This window comes from Notothenia coriiceps, unplaced genomic scaffold, assembly GCF_000735185.1.
Source record: "Notothenia coriiceps isolate Sejong01 unplaced genomic scaffold, NC01 NC01_scaffold00037246, whole genome shotgun sequence".
NCBI lineage: Eukaryota > Metazoa > Chordata > Actinopteri > Perciformes > Nototheniidae > Notothenia > Notothenia coriiceps.
Window position 1 is genome coordinate 19,282,119 of NW_011369947.1, and position 18,951 is coordinate 19,301,069.

Sequence of the window (18,951 nt, forward strand, 5' to 3'; positions counted from 1 at the left end):
CCCCCCCCCCCCCCGGATACACGTGTCGGACTTTTTAGGTGAGCTCCTCGTCTCCCCGCACTCCACCCCACCCTCCCACCTTCCTCCACCTGTCTCCTCTCTCTCTCAAAAGGTCGACCCGTAATGACCTTTCGTCTCTTTGTGTGTGTGTTGTGTGTGTGTGTGTGTGTTGTGTTGTGGTGTTTGTGTGTGTGTGTGTGTGTGTTGTTGCGCGTGTGTGTGTGTGTGTGGTGTGTGTTTGTGTGATGTGTGTGTGTGTGTGTGTGTGTGGTGGTGTTGTGTGTGTGTGTGTGTGTGTGTCGTGTGTGTAGGTTGGTGTGCCCCCCCCACTCCTGCCTCTCGGACAGCTTTGCTCCACCACTTTTCTGCACTGTGCCGGCCTGGAGAGGAGTAAGAGAGCAGAAACAGGAGAGAAAAGAGAGGATTTGGTGAACCGAGGAGAGGCACCATGGCTGCTCTCTCTGCCTTGCTGAAGACCTGGGTCATTCTGCAGACCCTGTGCCTGGCTCTGGCCCAAGTGGTGAGTGGACAAGGGGCATAGAGGCCTTTATTCTGGGGTTCAGTGTGGTTCAGGGCCTCTGGAAAGTCTTGATGTGATGTTAAAGGTTGTCTTGGTGCTGGTGGAAGTGATCTAAACGCTGCAGGTTGATGTAACAAAGGTCTATCTGTGGTGATCATCTTGCTTTGTAGCATGCATGTAAAAGAAAGAGCTTGAAATGAGTTTTTCTGCTGTGGAGAAAAAATGAAACCGGACTATCTCCTGTGGATTATCATCCTTATCGTGTCTGGACTCTTATCTCTTTTGAAGATTAGACTGAGGAGATACTGTTGAAGGCAAGGATACGCCATTACCTGGTCTCCTTTTTTCGGCCTTGGCGTTTTTTTCCTTTGAAATTTGGAGAGAAACGTTGAAGACTATTTTTGTTTTTCACGGCCCTGGCAAAGATGGACACAAGTGGGCATTGACACACGCTAACTCTGTTAACTGAGCGTGAAAGCCCCTATGCAAACAGACACCTATGTGAAATCAGCTGGACGTCTTCTAAGGATTATTCTGATTTTTTTCTCACATTTCTTTCTTGAAGAATCGGATTTGAAAAAGCTTTATCACCTGACAGAATTGGATGATATTCATCAGGCTGTGGAGACATAGGGAGGGGGTGGGGGGTAAACAGTGCCAGTCTCATGATCCCTCCTTCCACATTCCTGCTCATTCCTTTGATTTGACCCTTCTCACTAACCGATTGTATTCAATAATATTCAATGTTTCTCTTTATTTTGGTTCTGTTTTTGAGTTTTATAAATGTGATACACACAATACAGTTGCATTGAATCTGCCAATTGTATGCTGGTCTGTCATTCATCACAGGAGTTAGTTAACTAATATGATTTACACTTTATTTTTTACATTCAATAAAACATTAGTACACTTATTTAAATGTGATTAAGCCTTCTGGTATTAGCTCTTACAGTGTCACCTTAAAATGCATGTTGATACAGGATTATCCAGTTTATATTATTGGTTCAATAGTTACACAGTAGTATAAGATGTCCATGAATGTTCTTTGTTAACATAGTGTTAACATGTCTTTCTGCCTGTGTTTCAGAGGGGTCCACCTGGACCTCAGGGCCAGGGCGGCCCACCAGGCCCCTCCGGCACCCCCGGGTCGGACGGCATGGATGTGAGTATCCACACAGGTTTGCCCAGCAGATCTGTCACAAAGAGCATCATTGTGCCTGAGAAATACCTTCATGTGCTGCCCTGCGGTCTTACCAGCAGAGGGCGCTGCTAAGAAAAACACAGCGGCACAAAAGAGCTCTGTTCAGCAGAGAGAGGGGTCTTTGAGAAGGGACCCTTGCCTCAATCATGGGTTTGTGTCACAGTAATGTGATACATTTGAGATATTTCAGGGTTAACTACACACAGGTTGTATAAATATACTGGAAATGGAAGCTGCTGAGCTAGCAGAGCAAGGAAAACCCTGAAGTTAGTCCTGTCCCAGAAGTGATTAGTACTTAGTAGATTAACTAAAACAACTCTGTTATTTTAATCTGCATTCCTATTCATGTAGTCTTTTGTTACATGAATAGGCATTCTGACTGATGAGTGCTGAGTTACTGTTAGTCCTCAGCATGTGGTGCCACCAGCTGGGTCAAGTTATTACATTAACACCTCCCACAATGATGCCTTGTCCAAAGTGGAAGGTGTAGCTTTCTCATCAGTACACTTTAACATGTTGGGTCTCTGCCACAGGATAGGTGGGATGATGCTTTGATAGGAATCTCAGCAAGAACAGTCTGATAAGACCTCATCAAGTTGATTTACAACATAATTACTTATATTTTCAGCATGTGTCTCTGCCTGGAAGAACCTCTATGCAAGTTCAAGATAACAACACAACAAGTCGTAAAAGAAAATAGGATCAGAATCGGGTTTATTGCTAAGTAGGTCTTCAACACATTAATCAATATCACAAAAACAGGAGAAGCACTTAGATTAACTATGGTAAAAGGTATGATTAATACTTTTGAGAACCTGCACAGTGAACTGTAGGGCAATTAGCTTCAGTCTACTGTCAGATGTACCAGTGATGAATGACTCTGTGGTGATAGTTAGACACAGATATGAGAAAACTAATGAGTGTTATAAATGAGTTTAAAAGGTCATACGTCCCATTCCTCTACTCTTTTGAATTAACCCCAAATACCAAAACATCAACATCTTCTCTCTGTGTCTGCAGGGAGAAAAAGGACCTCCTGGGACCCCTGGTCCACTTGTAAGTCTCTACTGCACTGTTTATTCAGAGTTATATCATCATTTATTTTTAGAATTGTATTTATACAGACTTCCTGGTTGACAATAATGTGTTTAATTGTAGGGACTGAAGGGAGAGCCAGGAGAGCCAGGCCTCGATGGAGCGCCAGGAGAGAACGGCATTGATGTAAGTAAACCCACTATGTTTTTTAAGAGAGAGAAAACATTATTTTGTTGATTGATTTATTATTTTATGAAATAGTTGTATCAAACTGTATACTATTGTATTGTTTTTTGAAAGCAGCTATAATTTAGAACCTGAATGTTGCACCTGAAAATGGGATATGTAAATCTTCTGTGAACTTACTTTGGCAACAACGTGTTTTTGTTTATGCCAATAAACCTGATTGAAATGAACAGAGAGAGTGCAACACTGACAGAAATGGCTTTTAAAATGTTAATGTAATTAAAAGAAAAATCAGTCTCCCAGTTTCCCAAATTCTCTTAACCCTTAGATGCCCGAGTGACTGGACCCTACACTCTTCCATAAGTGGGTCAAAAAGGACCCGTAATAGAATAATATGTGTTTTTATGCCATTTTTGTCATTTTGGTTAAGGAAAATCACTTGTATAATATTTAGTATTATATTTTGGTTCACACTAGAAATATTTTATATTTAATTTTTCACTATTTAGAATTTTAGAATTTGTTTTTACATTTTGAAAAAAAAACGAAATTCCATAGAAAATGCATGCGGGTCATTTTTGACCCACTTACTGTATGGAAGAGTGTAGGGTCCAGTCACTCGTGCATCTAAGGGTTAAGAGAATTTGGGAAACTGGGAGACTGATTTTAGTTTTAATTACATTAACATTGTAAAAGTTGGAATGGAAGCTTGGGGTAGTAATACAAAAACTACAATTTCTTAAAATGTATAAAATGTAAATTAAAAATGTGAATGGCATGATATCCAAAACATGTTTTTTGAGGAATAGCTTGAATATGAAATGATACTTCAAGAAAAGCACCTCACCGGGTCAAAAAAGACCCACTTATGCATCTAAGGTTAATAGGAGGAAACAAAATGTGAGTAAACAAATGTGATACCAATCCCATAGGAATAGCAAGATCAGCATAAAGAAAGGGAATGNGTACAGTTTACACAGTACATGTTCTGTAGCTACTATTGCACTAAATGGTAACACTTGAATACGTTATGCAAATATGCAACTGGTTTGTTGAAATGTTAATAAATGGGAGCCTCCTCAAACAGCCATCTCTTTCCTGACAATCCCCTCTGTGCACGAACCCTTACATATGGTAATTAAACATTAAAACACCTGCGGCTTATAGTCCAGTGCGGCTTATATATGTACACATCATTCAATTTAGCTGCTGCGGCTTATATTCAGGTGCGCCTTATAGTCCGAAAATTACGGTAAACAAATGTGATACCAATCCCATAGGAATAGCAAGATCAGCATAAAGAAAGGGAATGTAACAGAAGTCTTTCAATGAAAGCCAAATAACTTTCAATGGATGATTTTAGCCACAGTTATTGGTAAAATAATCTGTAAGAGAACAAAGTGATGCATTTTTCTTTTAGAAACAACATTCAAAGGATGTTGTACAAGGAAATAATTGTATATAGGCAGGATGTATCCCAATGTTCACTGACAATGATATCAAACTTTTAGGGGGACCCTGTCGTATACTTTTGCACACTAGTAGGCCTACAGCAATGTTTTGATGAAAGGTTCCCTGTGTTATTTGTATAAATCTTTGCTGGTGTATCCATGACAATGCACATGTCATGTGTTTGGAGTGATAAAATAGACATAAGTATATGGAGAGTTGTTACAGTGGAGATTGTATTAGTGTCAAAATAGTCCTTATCAGCAGTGTGGTTTGCTCGTTTGGTTACGTGTCAGCCTACTACTGATTTCAACCATAGCATATCTAGGACTTCAAAGCAATAGAATAGCATTTGTCAAAACAATCAGAATTGAGTGTCCACTTTCAAGGAAGATATCTCCTGGATTCTAGACATTGTCTGGCTTTGCAGACGCCTAATGGGGAAGAAGATGTATTATACATATTTCACTTTAAGCATGCACACAATGGGTTTAATGAGAAAAGTAAACTGGAAATGAAACGATGAAACTGATTATAAAGTCAAGGTTTGAGACAAAATACATACTCATCCGAAATGTATGTTAGTTAGCGACAGGTTGTTTTAACTTTAAAATGATTTTTAGAGCACTTCTCCTTTTCCAAATCAAGATGTAACTACATAAAGCAACTCCACATTTGCAGATAATTATCGTATTAAAGCATTCATAAGTTCCCTGTGAAATGGACCCTCATTTTCTCTCAACTATTTGTTTTTGTCAACGTGGGGATTTAGTCATTACAGCTTGTTTTCACATCTTTTTCCAGAAATTAGCTTTGCAGAGGTAAATGGAGAGCCTTGTAAACAAATGATAAGCACGTCTACACGATGAGATTAATATACCAGACTTCTGTCAAAGCCAATATCTCATGATGATTCCTATTAAGTCTCTGATAATCACAGGTAGAGAGGAGTCGCAGATATACACAGCCAAATTTGTCTTACAGTATTTTATAGCTTCAGGGTACTGATCGATTCAACTTAATACTTGATTTGTAGTGCAGCTACAGTCTGGGTTGGAGGTGAATTGAGTGCCAAGGCCTCTTGGTCACATGCTTACAGAAGTACACACACACACACACACACACACACACACACACACACACACACACACACACACACACACACACACACACACACACACACACACACACACACACACACACACACACACACACACACACACACACACACACACTCATGCATTCCTCAGAGATTTAGTCAGTAATCCGCCCTGGAATCCCAATCTCAGGTTTGTTTCCTAATTAATCGCAAAAACAGTGTCAGCTTCGATTAAATCTGTGATAAGTCCTTTTTATAAGGTGAGTTCAGGTTCCCATATACCCCATGGGAAACACAGTGGTAAATAATAATGTAATCTTAAACCTCTTCAATGTCTTTTAATGGCCATGTTTCCCTATGCATGTCGAGCCTATCGGTCTGCTAACATGTCTCTCTGTCTGTCTCCAGGGTCTGATTGGAGCAAAGGGGGATCGCGGTCCTTTTGGAAACCCTGGCCCGAAGGCAAGTGTCCAAACCTCCACCTGAACACGTGATTAAAAAGAATCCATGTGAAAAACCTGTTTAACAACAAAAAAAGGAATAACTATTGGGGTCATGCTCCCATAAACGTGTAATGTGAAAGCTGAACCTAACAATTAACCCCTGTTAACCAGAGAGTAAGTAACTACAGTAATGATGTGAGACCAGGTAGGTCACTAGTATAATAATATTGTTGTTGTCTGTTGCCTGCAGGGTCAATCTGGACCCACTGGGGAACCTGGTCTTCCTGTAAGTAAATTATTTATGTATTTGCTGTCATTAAGTGACGAGTGAATATCTTATATTTTTCAATGTCATTCTGAATGTGTGGGAATACGTACCCAGACTTTGTACTAAAGCGAGACCTTTGGTGTTTTTTGTCCTGTACACTATTTCCCCATGCTTTTGAGCCTACATGGCTAATGGAAGTAACAGTTTTAAAACTAGTCCAGTATTCAGCGAGATAGCTGTAGACGGCTGCTGCTTAACAAGCTTCAAAGTATCGCTCTTTGCAATTTCACACAGTCAATGTACTTCAATAAAAGTGCTCCACTTAGCCACTGACTGTCTGACAAAACTTTGGAAGGTCAAGTACAGATTCAATATAATCAAATGTTTTGGCTTTAGCTTCATTCGGTCTGTTAGTCATGCATGTTGATACAACAGTGTCAATTTTAGCTAAATGTTAATTTGGGTATTGACAATCTTTTAGCCAGAACTGCTGCCAACTAAATCACGATTAAGAGCTCCTACTAGACATAGCTTTTTTACAAGGGGTCACAAGCCAAAAATGCTGGAAACCACAGGCTTATTGCATCATATTTAATACATATAAATGAAACGTAATAAAGAAAATAATTACTACGTAGTACAGTACCCGAGTAAAAGGTACAACATGACAAATTATATAACATTTCATCTTCATCAAATTGTCATAATACTTATGAACCTGAGTGATGCAGGGCTAAATTATGCATCGCTTAAGTCACGTCAGTTTCCAAACAAACATGTTTCAAACCAGCTGGTCTGACAGTGGCAACCTCCTGAGTCTCTGCCTTCATGCATGGATGCCTGACCAGCTGTGCCCCCTTTTGGGCTTCGTCTACCCAGATGTGGCAGATGCCTTCCACAGCTGACATAAGCCACACTTCTACAGAGTCCTTAATAGAGAGGAATGCTTACATTATGCATTAGATATCACTGCAAAAAGAAACAATGAATATACCAGCACTTTATCTGTAGCACAGCCTAAGACCACTAGATGGTGCTCAGTGTCCATCCAAAACTATAAAACATGAAGTCCAGGTTTATCCAATGTTACGCTTGAATGAAACACTATAAGGTAAATCCCTTGTTTAGCATTAACAGGTGTGGGGGGGGGGCTGTGCGTGAACATCCAGCTGCCTGCTCAGACAGGAGACCCAACCTGTGGGCCGCTCTTCCTCCAAGAAGGCTTACTCACTTAATTACTTTGTTTATAATTAATTCCAAGCAAAACACACAGCGAACATAAAGTGATTGCGCTGGGCGTCTCTGTTCTTCTCGAGCTCTGTTTACACAGCAAAACATTACTGAATGACTGCCTCCGATCATAATTGGCTTTCACCAATGTTAATTGATACTTTGATGGATTGGTTCCACTTGTTATGCAGTGGTTTAACCCCTCGTCCCTTCTGTCCACGCAGGGACCCGGCCTCCCAGGACTGGCTGTAAGTAGCTTGTTTGGTTTGTATCACTTAATTGCTTTGATGTGTTGACATACTTTTGCGGATGCTGGAATGTGTATGCCTTGTGTCTCTGTAGGGCGCTCCAGGGCCAATTGGTCTTCCAGGTGAAATTGGAATAAATGGACCAAAGGTAGGAAAACAGTTTTAATTCACTGCTTACAAACCTCTCAAAGAAGTGAAGTTATCTTTACTGTGACATTCTGATCAACAACTTCTTTCCATCTGTTTCATTTAGGGTGGTATGGGATCATCCGGAGCTTCTGGACTTCCTGGACCTCCTGGCAAGCCAGTAAGTTGTAGAGGAAATATCTTATCCATCCTTTATCTCTCTGATTCATAGTGGAATAAACATGATCCTGATGGATGACACAAACCTGAGATAAATAGGTTGGATTGCTATATAATAACATCTTCTGAAAATACACCATAGAACAAAACGTAGTAACTTTAAACTACTGTATAATACTCTGCAGGTCCCACCAATACAGTACTCTAAACACACGTATTAGTCATTTCCCTCTGGTGGAAAAACTATGCAACTGTTTCAAAATACTTCAAATATATACTGTATGGGCAAATACGTTATTTTTGTGATATTTTAGGCCTTGTAACTAAATCACCAGCACTCACTATGGTATGATCTTGCTTGAAGTGAATATATCTGCACTTTCCTTGTTGTTCGGAGTTTGAGTTTGACAGCTAAGTGTTATGTAATGTAACACTAATATCTACAATAAGCTATTACTGGCTGATGGTTAAACAGTGAGCTAAACTGTGTTGAATGGTTAAACCTAAACCTTTTTTCAGTGATGTTGATGACATCAGGCTACTAGAAGCCCATTATACGAAATGCACCATATGGTTACATCAACGTAATTGCAGTTACATTGTCTATAGATATTCCTGATAGGATCACTGTGAAAACATCACATCGGCTAAAGCTATGTTGATGTGTGCTCTGTTCTACAAAACCAGCAGCAATTGAAATGCTTTCATAATATACTCGAGGATAGCTAAGCAGCTAGCGCCGCACAGTGCTGCTTCATCGGGTCCCCGCAGACAGCAGGGGGTGAATTATCTCAAACTGTTCTGAGCGCTACACTTTCAAGTCTATTTTTCACCGGTGTGCGTTCTCCCCTGTGTGCATCTCTGTGTGCTTCCAAGCAGTGGGTGTGACTTCACAGAGAGTGATGTTCCCAGCCCATGGGAGTGTATTTGTTTAGCTTTAGTGCTATCCTAGGGTAAATAAACCCCCATTAGATCAGTGGGCTGTCTCATCTGACTGTAGCAGGAATACATCAGCCCCCTGAACAGATACTTTACTTCCTAAGTCAATCTATAAACAGATAGAAGGAAAGATGGAGGGAGAAATAGATAAAGAGAGTGCTGGCTCAGCTCCTTGGAGCAGGGGCCACTGTGACCAGGTGACTATCTTCATCCATCTGTCTGTCCGTCTAGGGCTCTCCAGGGAAGTTCATCGGTGGAGAGGAGGGAAGTGCCGACTTCCAGGTAAGACCTAACGACAACACTTACTCTCAAACCTATTCTGACACAATCTCGCTTTTCATAATCCATATGTTCCCCTTCTCCCGACAACAGTGCCCTCTTAACTGTCCGGCTGGAGTTAAAGGCCCCCAGGGACTGCAGGGAATCAAGGTGAGGATCTTCAAGTCAGCATTTATTCAGCAAAAAATAATGATGTTACATTAAAAAAAAAAATTACGACACCCTACATACGTTTTTGTTGCCCTCTAGGGACACAAAGGACGTGCTGGAGTTCTCGGAGAGCCTGGCAGCATTGGGAAATCGGTGAGCTCTGCAGAATGGATACACACAGTCAAACAACCGTACATGTACATGTGGCGAAACCCCCTACCATTCGGGTCCAGCCAAGGTGAGGATTAGCTCTAATGAAGCCCCCCAGAGGCACATGACTGGCACTAATCTGGCTGCGATTAGTCAGACCCGGGCCTGCAGTCAGCATGCAGCGAGCCAGATGAAAGGGGTGCTGAGGAGCCAGAGAGGAAGATGAGAAAGTCAGGGTTCACGAGCCCCCTCCCCTCGCTGTATTAAGCACAGTTAATGAGCACAGTAGGCTGTAAGGGAACTGCTAGACAGGCCCCAGGTATTAGCCTCTGATGCTAAAAAACACTCCACTGTACTCCACCCTGACACAGGGGTGCAAGGTGGTGTGTCTCCCTCTTTTCAACTCAGCATGGGCAGTTGACATCCCCACTAGCTGTTCCATTCCAAACACAGATACATTTTCTTCTTGTTATATTTCTGATGATGATGTGAGTCAGACCAAAAAACAACGTTATTTTGAATCTGCTGAAAAATAAAAGTAAAGAAGCTAAAACGGGCTAATGGTCCAAACCTTTGTTTTTGATATATTTGACCAGCTTTATACCGGACAAACAGGTTGCTGCTCTGGGAAGTAAGTTAGGTATTTATTTTACAAGACCAACTAGATTAACCAGAAATATAAATGTTGCATTTGTTCTTAAGAAAAATGGTTTGCCTGTCACTGACAAACACAACTATGAGTATCAAATTGGTTTAATAAGAACAAAAACAGGTTGTATTCTGTGGATGTTTCAAAACAGGTATCAGGCGCATTGACTTCCAGTCGCTAGGAAGTAGTTAGTCATATAATCAATGGAAACCACTACATTTTTAAGTGAACGTGTGTTTAAGGTGGACATATATTTGGCCAGACCCAATTTAGCTATTACCTTCTGCTTCATTTATTCATGCTAATCTAAGCTAATCACCATCTGTCTCCTGCTGCTTAAAAAACAGGCCTGAGAGATTGAGTCATCTAACCAAGAAGGAGTATTTCACAAAATCTCAAACTGTTCTTATAATAACACAAGCATTTAGAACTGTTTTAGCTTTGCCTTTGACCAGTTTGTTAATTGAGTAGCCTACAGTATGGTGGTTGTTTCCCCTTTTACAATTAGATGACCTTTTTTAACAAACTTGAACATGAACATATGCAACCATCAATGATCAGTTCAGACATCAAGAGCAACCAGCTGCCATCACCGACTGGTTTCAGCTGGATCTCCTTTCTGGCTTTGAATTTCTTTGGTCAAACTTAGTGGACAATGTCACTCAAATAAAGAAAGCAGGACAGAAAGAGACTAACTAATCAGCCTGTTCTCCTTCCTTCCCTCCACCAGGGTCCCAGGGGAGAAATTGGCATCTCTGGGGAGCAGGGCATCCCAGGACCTCCGGTATAATATGAGCTTGTTTAAGTCACTTGGCAAAATAACACACTTATTGTATTATCTCGATCTGACAGAACGTCCTTGTTTAATTTGAAGGGTCCGATGGGTCTGAGAGGTTATCCAGGAATGATGGGTCCTAAAGGGGAAGCAGTAAGTAACACCATTCTCTTTTGTTCTCACATCTAACTTTATTTGTCCTCTTTCTCTTTGGTCACGAGGCTGTTCTCATTCTAAGAAGAGCACCAAGGAGGCACACACAGACCTGCCCCTGCTATACAAACATCATCCATTACCAGCAATGGGGACATATGGAAATGATGCTAACACAAATCTCTCCCCTCCTCTAATGAGTTGGGGTTGTCTGGGTCCACAGTGCCTCCATCTGTAGTTAATGATCCGATGTAGCCATCCGTCTTACTGTTAACATTAGCCGCGTTAGCCAAGTTAGCACCCCGGCTTAGTGCCAAAGCAAGAGTGGCTGTGTAGCTCCCATTAGTGAAGTGAGTTAAGCGCTAATTACCCCTTTATCACAATGAATAGTAGGCTACTGTGACTTAGCATCCTCCCTGATCTGAAGTGACTGATGGCCATTTCTTTGTTTTCCCATAGGGGCCCCGCGGCTACAAGGGCATCAACGGACCTGTAGGAATTCCCGGGCCTCCTGTAAGAACACACACGAACATTACAATGACATTAAAGAAAAGTACCCAGAATAAACCTCAGCTAATGTAACTTCTTCTCTGTTTGCAGGGTGAGGAAGGACCCAAGGGACCACCCGGAGGGGCAGGCGACAAGGGAGACAAAGTAGGTGACTCTCCTAGCGTTACCCCTTGAAATGTACTGTTGAAAAAAACAATTAAATATTTCTCCTGATGTGCATTGTTCATTCGCTCACCCTGGTTTGGTTATCTTCTGCAGGGCAGCCGAGGTATCACGGGCCCACAGGGCGCGGTTGGCAAGAAAGGAGAGAATGTGAGTGAACGCAGTTTTATTTGTACACTACACAGTCGTGTTCAGAAAGTCTGCCAAATGAGGTCCGCTGACTCCTCTGCCTGGTTTTTCAGGGTCTGCCGGGCATTGACGGAAAGGATGGCACACCTGGTATTCCTGGAATCAAGGTAAGTGCTGCCAGCCGCGATAATGATGAGGAAAATCCAGTCGCAGCAAAAAGAAGGCAATTTAATCTTCTTCTGTTCTCCTTTTTCTGCAGGGCGGCCCTGGCCTGGCTGGGAGGCCTGGTGCTCCCGGTCCTCAGGGGCATGCGGTGAGTGATCCTGCAGTGTTTCTTTGGGGTGGGAAGGTCACAAATTCCACTGAAGGCATCTATCTGTAAAGGGCTTTTTATCACTCAGAACACGTAGAGGGTCAATCTGTCCTCCTCCATTCAACAACGCAGCGTGAAGCAGCCTGTAATTTCTGCTATGTTTTGTTTTCTGGGCACTCATCCAGGTAACAGTGACCCTGTGAGCCACGCTGTTTTAGAATTTAAACCACCTTGAAATAGCATTCTACCGCCCAACACGAGTGATTTATCGTGTGTGTGTGTGTGTGTGTGTGTGTTTGTGCTCGTCATTCTGACTAAAGGGTAATGGAGCATGAGATGCACACTTGGCTGTGTGGTCACTGCAGTGACACTGAGGCTGCTGCAAACTCAAACACTATAAGTTACCCTGCTTTATGCCCTACTGCAATATATACCCTCTCTCTAACACACACACACACACACACACACACACACACACACACACACACACACACACACACACACACACACACACACACACACAATCTGAGCAAAGTAAGGTGTATGCCAATAGCTGACACTGCACGTATTTCCAATGTTTTTACTCTATTAGATGTCAGCATTATCACCACCCACTACCATCACCCCCACACTAATATCCACTGATATTACCAGTTGCATTTTCAATATAATTTCCTGCATTTCAAACATAAAATACAGCAAATGAAATGTATGTTTTCCTTTTGAAGAGTTTTTTGGTTTCCTCTGTGTGCAGGGATTACCCGGCGGGCCAGGGACAAAAGGAGGACCTGGAGGGAAGGTTAGTAATAATATATTGTATATATATTGACCTTCTCTACTTCTCCTGGTTTTCATTTGTTTTAAATCTCATGATCTCTCTTTGCTTGTTAGGGCGAGCCTGGACCTCGGGGCCACGTTGGCCTGCAAGGCACCTCAGGACCTCTGGTAACCAACAAATATGGATTTTTAGGATACATTTGTGTTCTTATATTGTGCAGTAGGGTGATCTTTAACGGTGTTCTCCTAGGGTGAGCCTGGTGTTCCTGGCGAGGCTGGTATGGAAGGCGTTCCCGGACCCAAGGTATATACATCCAGAATTATCACTTAAAAGCTCTAAAAAAAACTGCAACTTTGAAAACAAACTCACCTTTCTTATTTTTCACAGGGCGACAGAGGCCAGCGGGGAGCAGTGGGTCCACAGGGAGTAGTCGGAAAGCCTGTAAGACACCTCTTTGCATTTATTTAAATGTTCACTCACCTGTGGCTTCACCTTCCTTTAGACATTTCAATGTCTCTTTACAGGGAGGACAAGGAGAGAGAGGACCAATGGGTGTTCCCGGTGCTCAGGGTCTCGGTGGAACCAAGGGGGACAAGGTCTGTGCGTGTGTGTGCATAATGAAGCACATATATTGCTTTATAAAACAGGGCAGTCATACATTCAGACATTCAAACACACTTGAAATACCCAGACGTGTCCATTGGGGGCAGTGTTCACCCGTGAATAAAAGTCACACCAATCCACAGTAAATCACCGAATGAGGCGAGCGATATAAATAAGCAATATAAATGATAATCAGAGCATCCTCATCTTCCGTGTTTTAGAGATGAGACTACATATTTCTTATTTTGTGATCTGCGGTGTCATGGCTTGAATCAATATTTAGTTATTTCTTTTTTTGAGGAATATTAATATCCAGATTTAACCACATTTACGTGTACTAAAACCATCTTTCTTTCCAGGGTTTCCAAGGAAAAGGCGGGTCAAAGGGAGACGATGTGAGTAGCAGTTTTTAAAACCGGATTGTATTCCAGCTCCAGTGCTGACAAATATTTCTGTGAGTCAATCCTTCTCCATCCGTCCTTTTCATCTTCTCCTCTCTGTCGCTTTTAGGGTGACCCCGGTGTTGAGGGATTGGCTGGCGAGAATGGCGATAAGGTAAAAGTCGTTGTTGCTGTTTCAAAACTTTTTGAACCACAAAGGAAGTCTGCAACACTCCAACCATCTTAAGATAAGAAGAAGGTCTTTACATATTGTTACAAAATGCATCAGAGCAGTCTACAGTATAGAGGGAAATGGATTAACTATACAGACGTTAAGACAAAGAGAGGAAGTCTGTTTTTGAATTTCCAAGCAAATCCCCATAATAGTCCAGATGGCAAGTGAGCTATTTACATGACAGTGAGGCAATGATGCACGTTGGCTCTGTAAAGCAGCGTTTTAACACATTCATATACAATATTCATTCTTGAATTATTGCTCAATGAGTGTCTCTGAAATGATCGCTGGAAGTGATGAATGAGAATATGACCAACTCATCGTTTCCTTTCTCAGGGTATGTCTGGTGAACCCGGGCCCAAAGGACAGGTGAGGATGAACTGTGTGCAAAAATAATATCGTAGTCATTTATTCCCTCCTTTACTCTAGGGTCGTTCATTTTAGTTTGAAACATCATCGCTTTTTATCAGGCTCTTTTTTTTACTCTATGAATTTGCTCATCTCTTCACAGCAAGGAATCAGGGGTGAAACGGGACACAATGGACCCACTGGAGACCCCGGTAAACCTGGAGACGTGGGCCCCTCAGGACTGCCCGGCCCCAGGGGGCTGAACGGAGAGCGAGGAGTACCCGGCATGTCCGGTATTTCAGGGACAGCGGTGAGTTAACTGTGCAAAATATACCTGGCTGCTAAACCCTCAGAACTGTTACAGGAAGTGATTTTTGTAAAAACTTTGTTATTATAATTAGTTTTATGCATGCTACTTAGGTAACATTAAGCTGTCTTTGGCTCTTTTCTGCTGTAACAATGTAAATGTCCCCTCTGTGGGACTAATAAAGGTATTCTGATTCTGAGTCCCGTTCTCTTTCGATCGCATTTCCGATGCACGATTCCATCTCTCTGTATCGCTCAGACTCCTCTTCCTCTCTCCAGGGCCGCGATGCATCAGACCAGCATATTATCGAGGTGGTGCTGAAGATGTTGCAGGGTGAGCCTCCGGACCTCGATGTTCACCTTTGATGTCCTCAGGGGGGGGAGAGATTAGATTACTCTCGCCTCCCGTCATTAAAGGTAATTAAATCATCAATGTGCTGCTGTGTGGGTTACAGAGAGGCTAGCTGCTGTGGCGGTGAGCGCCAGGAGGGCAGTGCTGGGCGGAGCCGGTGTGATGGGACCCCCCGGCGCCCCTGGACCCCCTGGATCACCTGGTAGTCAGGGGCAACATGGCTTACCTGGATCCCGCGGCATTCCCGGCATGTTCGGAGGGCCTGGACAGGTCGGAAACACCGGACTTAAAGGTAAAGAGAGGCAGCGTAGCATCAATATGTTAGAAATATGACGCATATTGTGTTTAAAGTAGAGCTTTCATCGAGCAATTAATCAGGATTGTCCGATTTTTACGTTCACGAGGCTGTTTAACAACAAATCCACGGGGATAGAACTTCGGAGGTCACTAAAGATTTGATCATTTTTTATTTATGTAGGTTTACAAACTTTCGTTCTCTCTCAACAACAAGGGGAAGCTGCCATCTGCTGTTAAAGGATTGTACTTTAAAGTGCACCTATCATGCTATTTTTAAGCAATAGCATAGGTCTCTATATATAAAAAACATGTCTATGAAGTGTTTTGCTCAAAACACCAAACAGATCACCCATTCTAGCCATATCCCTCTATTTCACTTCCTGTTTCAAAAGTGCTGATTTTGGGTATAAAGCTTTAAAAAATAAAAAATGTGATAAAAAAATAAAAAAGGAGGGGGCTGAGCTCATGTGGGACCCGGCAGCTACTGTCTAAACTAAATACTGCGGTGATGAAACGCCATATCATGGATTATCAAGGATTATCTCTGAAACAGTATGGAGCTCAAAGGCTTTCTCTCTTGCCGGTTATACCACAAGGTGAGTTCCTTTTTATTTCCTGCTTCTTCACACACATGCTCTCCAGTACAGGTTAGCTCTGAGTGTTAGCGATGCTAATGTAAACACCGACCATATTAGGCCCAAAACAGTCGGGCATTGTTTCTGATATCAACTTTATGATAGGGCCGTGGGTCCACATTTCAGATATTACGTCATATCGGACGCAAATCTGGATCAGCTCCGTTGTTCCACCGTTTTTAGAGATTTGGGTACGGAGGAAAAGAGAGAGGGTTTTATTTTCTGACGCTGCGTGAGTTCCCCGACACACCGGGGACACATATTTATCTATACAAGACATCAAAAAGTGCATTTTGCATGATAGGTCCCCTTTAAGTTAATCAGATGTAACAAGATAACAAAAAGAAAAAATTCAGGCAATACTCCAACTTTCCTGCAACGGTTATTAAAAAGACCTTTATCTGTCAAACACTTCTTTTGAGCTCATCCTCCTCTGTCTCCCCAGGAAAGAGAGGACTTAAGGGAGAAAGAGGAGATCCTGGTAAACCCCACCCAGGAGCACCAGGACCCCCAGGAATACCAGGTAAGAGCTGTGGAAAACATTACACTGAAGCACGCACACAGTATGTTGTTACGCTGACAAAAGAGGAGAGGGGGGGGTGCAAAAAGAGAGAGCAGGTATTACCGCTCCTGCCACAGGAGAGGCTGCTCAGAAGCATTTTAAAAGCATCATTAACTCCAGTCGTTTAACAGATGCTCCAGGAAGAAAATGTAGTAGGATTGCAACAGTACACACTTATTCAAACAGAAAACACACTCCCCTGTGCCCGCAACTTAAAGATATGCATACAGAACACAAGGGTAATCAGATGTGGAGATTTCCGATCTCAGAATCCTGGAAATCGTCTTAAATCCCTCCTGAAATTCGTTACTTCAAGACTCCTCAAATTCAAAGTCAGGATAAACAAAATCCCACTTCAAAATGCTGGTGAGCGGTGAGCAGTGGGCAAACCAAAGTTATACATGTTGGTCTTTTAATGTCTTGTGTAGCTTCTGGGAAATGTCAAATGTTTGTATAATATCATACAAGATTCCTACTTATTTCTCGTGATAAGAATAGCAGTTATTAAAGAAATGACAAGGAATTGGTTAAAAGATAATAACTTAATTACCTCACAATGAGAAGTATGGAATGGAGAAAATACCCATTATTATCAGAAACCAAGTTCATATCTTTGATGGAAGATGGGAACAATTTGTGAAATTTAAAGAACACAAAACATGTATAATGACCAGGTGGTAAGATCTGAAGATAAGTACTGCTGTATTTGTTTTCTTTACCTGATTTGTCGATTGTTATGGACAGAGGTTGGAAGTAGTGGAGTACAAATACTTTGTTACTGTACTTAAGTGAATTTTTCTGGTATCAGTACTTTACTCCACTACTTATTTTACTGACAACTTTTTACTTTTACGTCTTACATTTTGAACACAAATACCTGTACTTTCTACTTCTTACATGTTGAACTCAAATACCTGTACTTTCTACTTCTTACATGTTGAACACAAATACCTGTACTTTCTACTTCTTACATGTTGAACACAAATACCTGTACTTTCTACTTCTTACATTTTCCAAACAGGCTGGTTCCTTTAGTTTGAATGTGTGTTTGGTGGCGTGATCATTATTATTTAGAGTCATTGCGTGCCTATTGATTTGAACACGCTCCGTGTATCCATCATTTCCTGGTCTTCTCTAAAGAAGAGGGACCAATGAAAACGTTGTCATGTTGCCGTTGTTCAGCATGGAAACATTCATTAGCTAACAATGACATTATTGTTCTATTAATATAAAGGGAGGTCAGGTACTCTTTAAAACAGCTGCTAGTTATGGGTACTTCTACTGAAGTACATTTCAAAGCCCTCTTTACTTTGACTTGAGTAAAGAAGTTTAGTCAGTGCTTCTACTTTTACGCAGAGTATTTGTAAACACGAGTATCTGTACTTCTACTTGAGTAAAGGATGTGTGTACTTTTGCCATCTCTGGTTATGAAGTTAATTTATGTATCCAAGTGTTTATTTGGTTATGTATGCATAATTTCTTAAAATGCCCCCCCCCCCCACAGGTCCTCCTGGTGTCGATGGTGTGGCTCGGGACGGTAGGCACGGCGAGCGAGGACCCCAGGGATCAGCCGGAGAGGCGGGGTACCCCGGTAAGGCGGGCAATGGGGGTCTCCCAGGGTTCTGCGAGGCGGCCATGTGCCTGGCTGCGTCGGCGTACACCTCCCCCAGACTACAGGAGGCGGGCCGCATCAAAGGACCCAACATTTAGAGACCTGCTCTCCATCAGCAGCTCAAAGCAGAGAGAGGGGGGAGGAAAAAGAGAGGGAGGGAGACCACTCCTCTCTGTAGGACAACACCGAGGACCAAGGGTAAGGGACAATAATGAAAAAGTGACTGGATGTATAGCGCCCCCTCCTGAAACTGAAGTTTTTGACTGGCGGGACATACTCTCATCTTAACCCCCCCCCCCCACATCACCATGACAACAGCAGCACCCACATCCTTCTGCAGTCTCTAGTGGATGATGTCAGTCCCCTACAAATATCCCAGCCCTGACAGAGGAACAGATTTGAAACCAGGCGTGGTGGAAAGTGCTTCTCTGTTTCACCGCGGTCACTTTAAATGTTTTTACTCATGCAATATTTTATTTTTGAGACTTGTTTTGAAGTTTAGTTGCGCTGCCTCTTTTGCGACATCACACATGATTTCTTAAAAATGTAAAAAAGGACCAATAAATGATTTACATCGACCCTCCGTACTGTACTGTAAAATGCTTTCTCCTCTGTAAGCTTTAGCCAAATCCTTAAATCACTGTGTTTT

The 18,951-nt window shown here is 42.2% G+C and overlaps 1 protein-coding gene across 1 annotated transcript; it reads left to right on the top strand.

Moving 5' to 3' along the window:
- Window positions 1–326: 326 nt before the first annotated feature.
- On the top strand, window positions 327–18,942 carry col9a2 (procollagen, type IX, alpha 2). Its single transcript, XM_010795125.1, has 32 exons — window positions 327–520; window positions 1,608–1,682; window positions 2,742–2,777; window positions 2,880–2,942; window positions 5,899–5,952; window positions 6,184–6,219; window positions 7,656–7,679; window positions 7,774–7,827; window positions 7,933–7,986; window positions 9,156–9,206; window positions 9,297–9,353; window positions 9,453–9,506; window positions 10,883–10,936; window positions 11,027–11,080; window positions 11,540–11,593; window positions 11,681–11,734; window positions 11,849–11,902; window positions 11,995–12,048; window positions 12,141–12,194; window positions 12,949–12,993; window positions 13,086–13,139; window positions 13,222–13,275; window positions 13,360–13,413; window positions 13,497–13,568; window positions 13,935–13,970; window positions 14,086–14,130; window positions 14,527–14,559; window positions 14,702–14,848; window positions 15,124–15,178; window positions 15,300–15,488; window positions 16,574–16,651; window positions 18,195–18,942. The coding sequence occupies exons 1-32, from the start codon at window positions 449–451 to the stop codon at window positions 18,398–18,400; spliced, it is 2,076 nt and encodes a 691-aa protein (XP_010793427.1). The 5' UTR covers window positions 327–448; the 3' UTR covers window positions 18,401–18,942.
- Window positions 18,943–18,951: the final 9 nt, after the last annotated feature.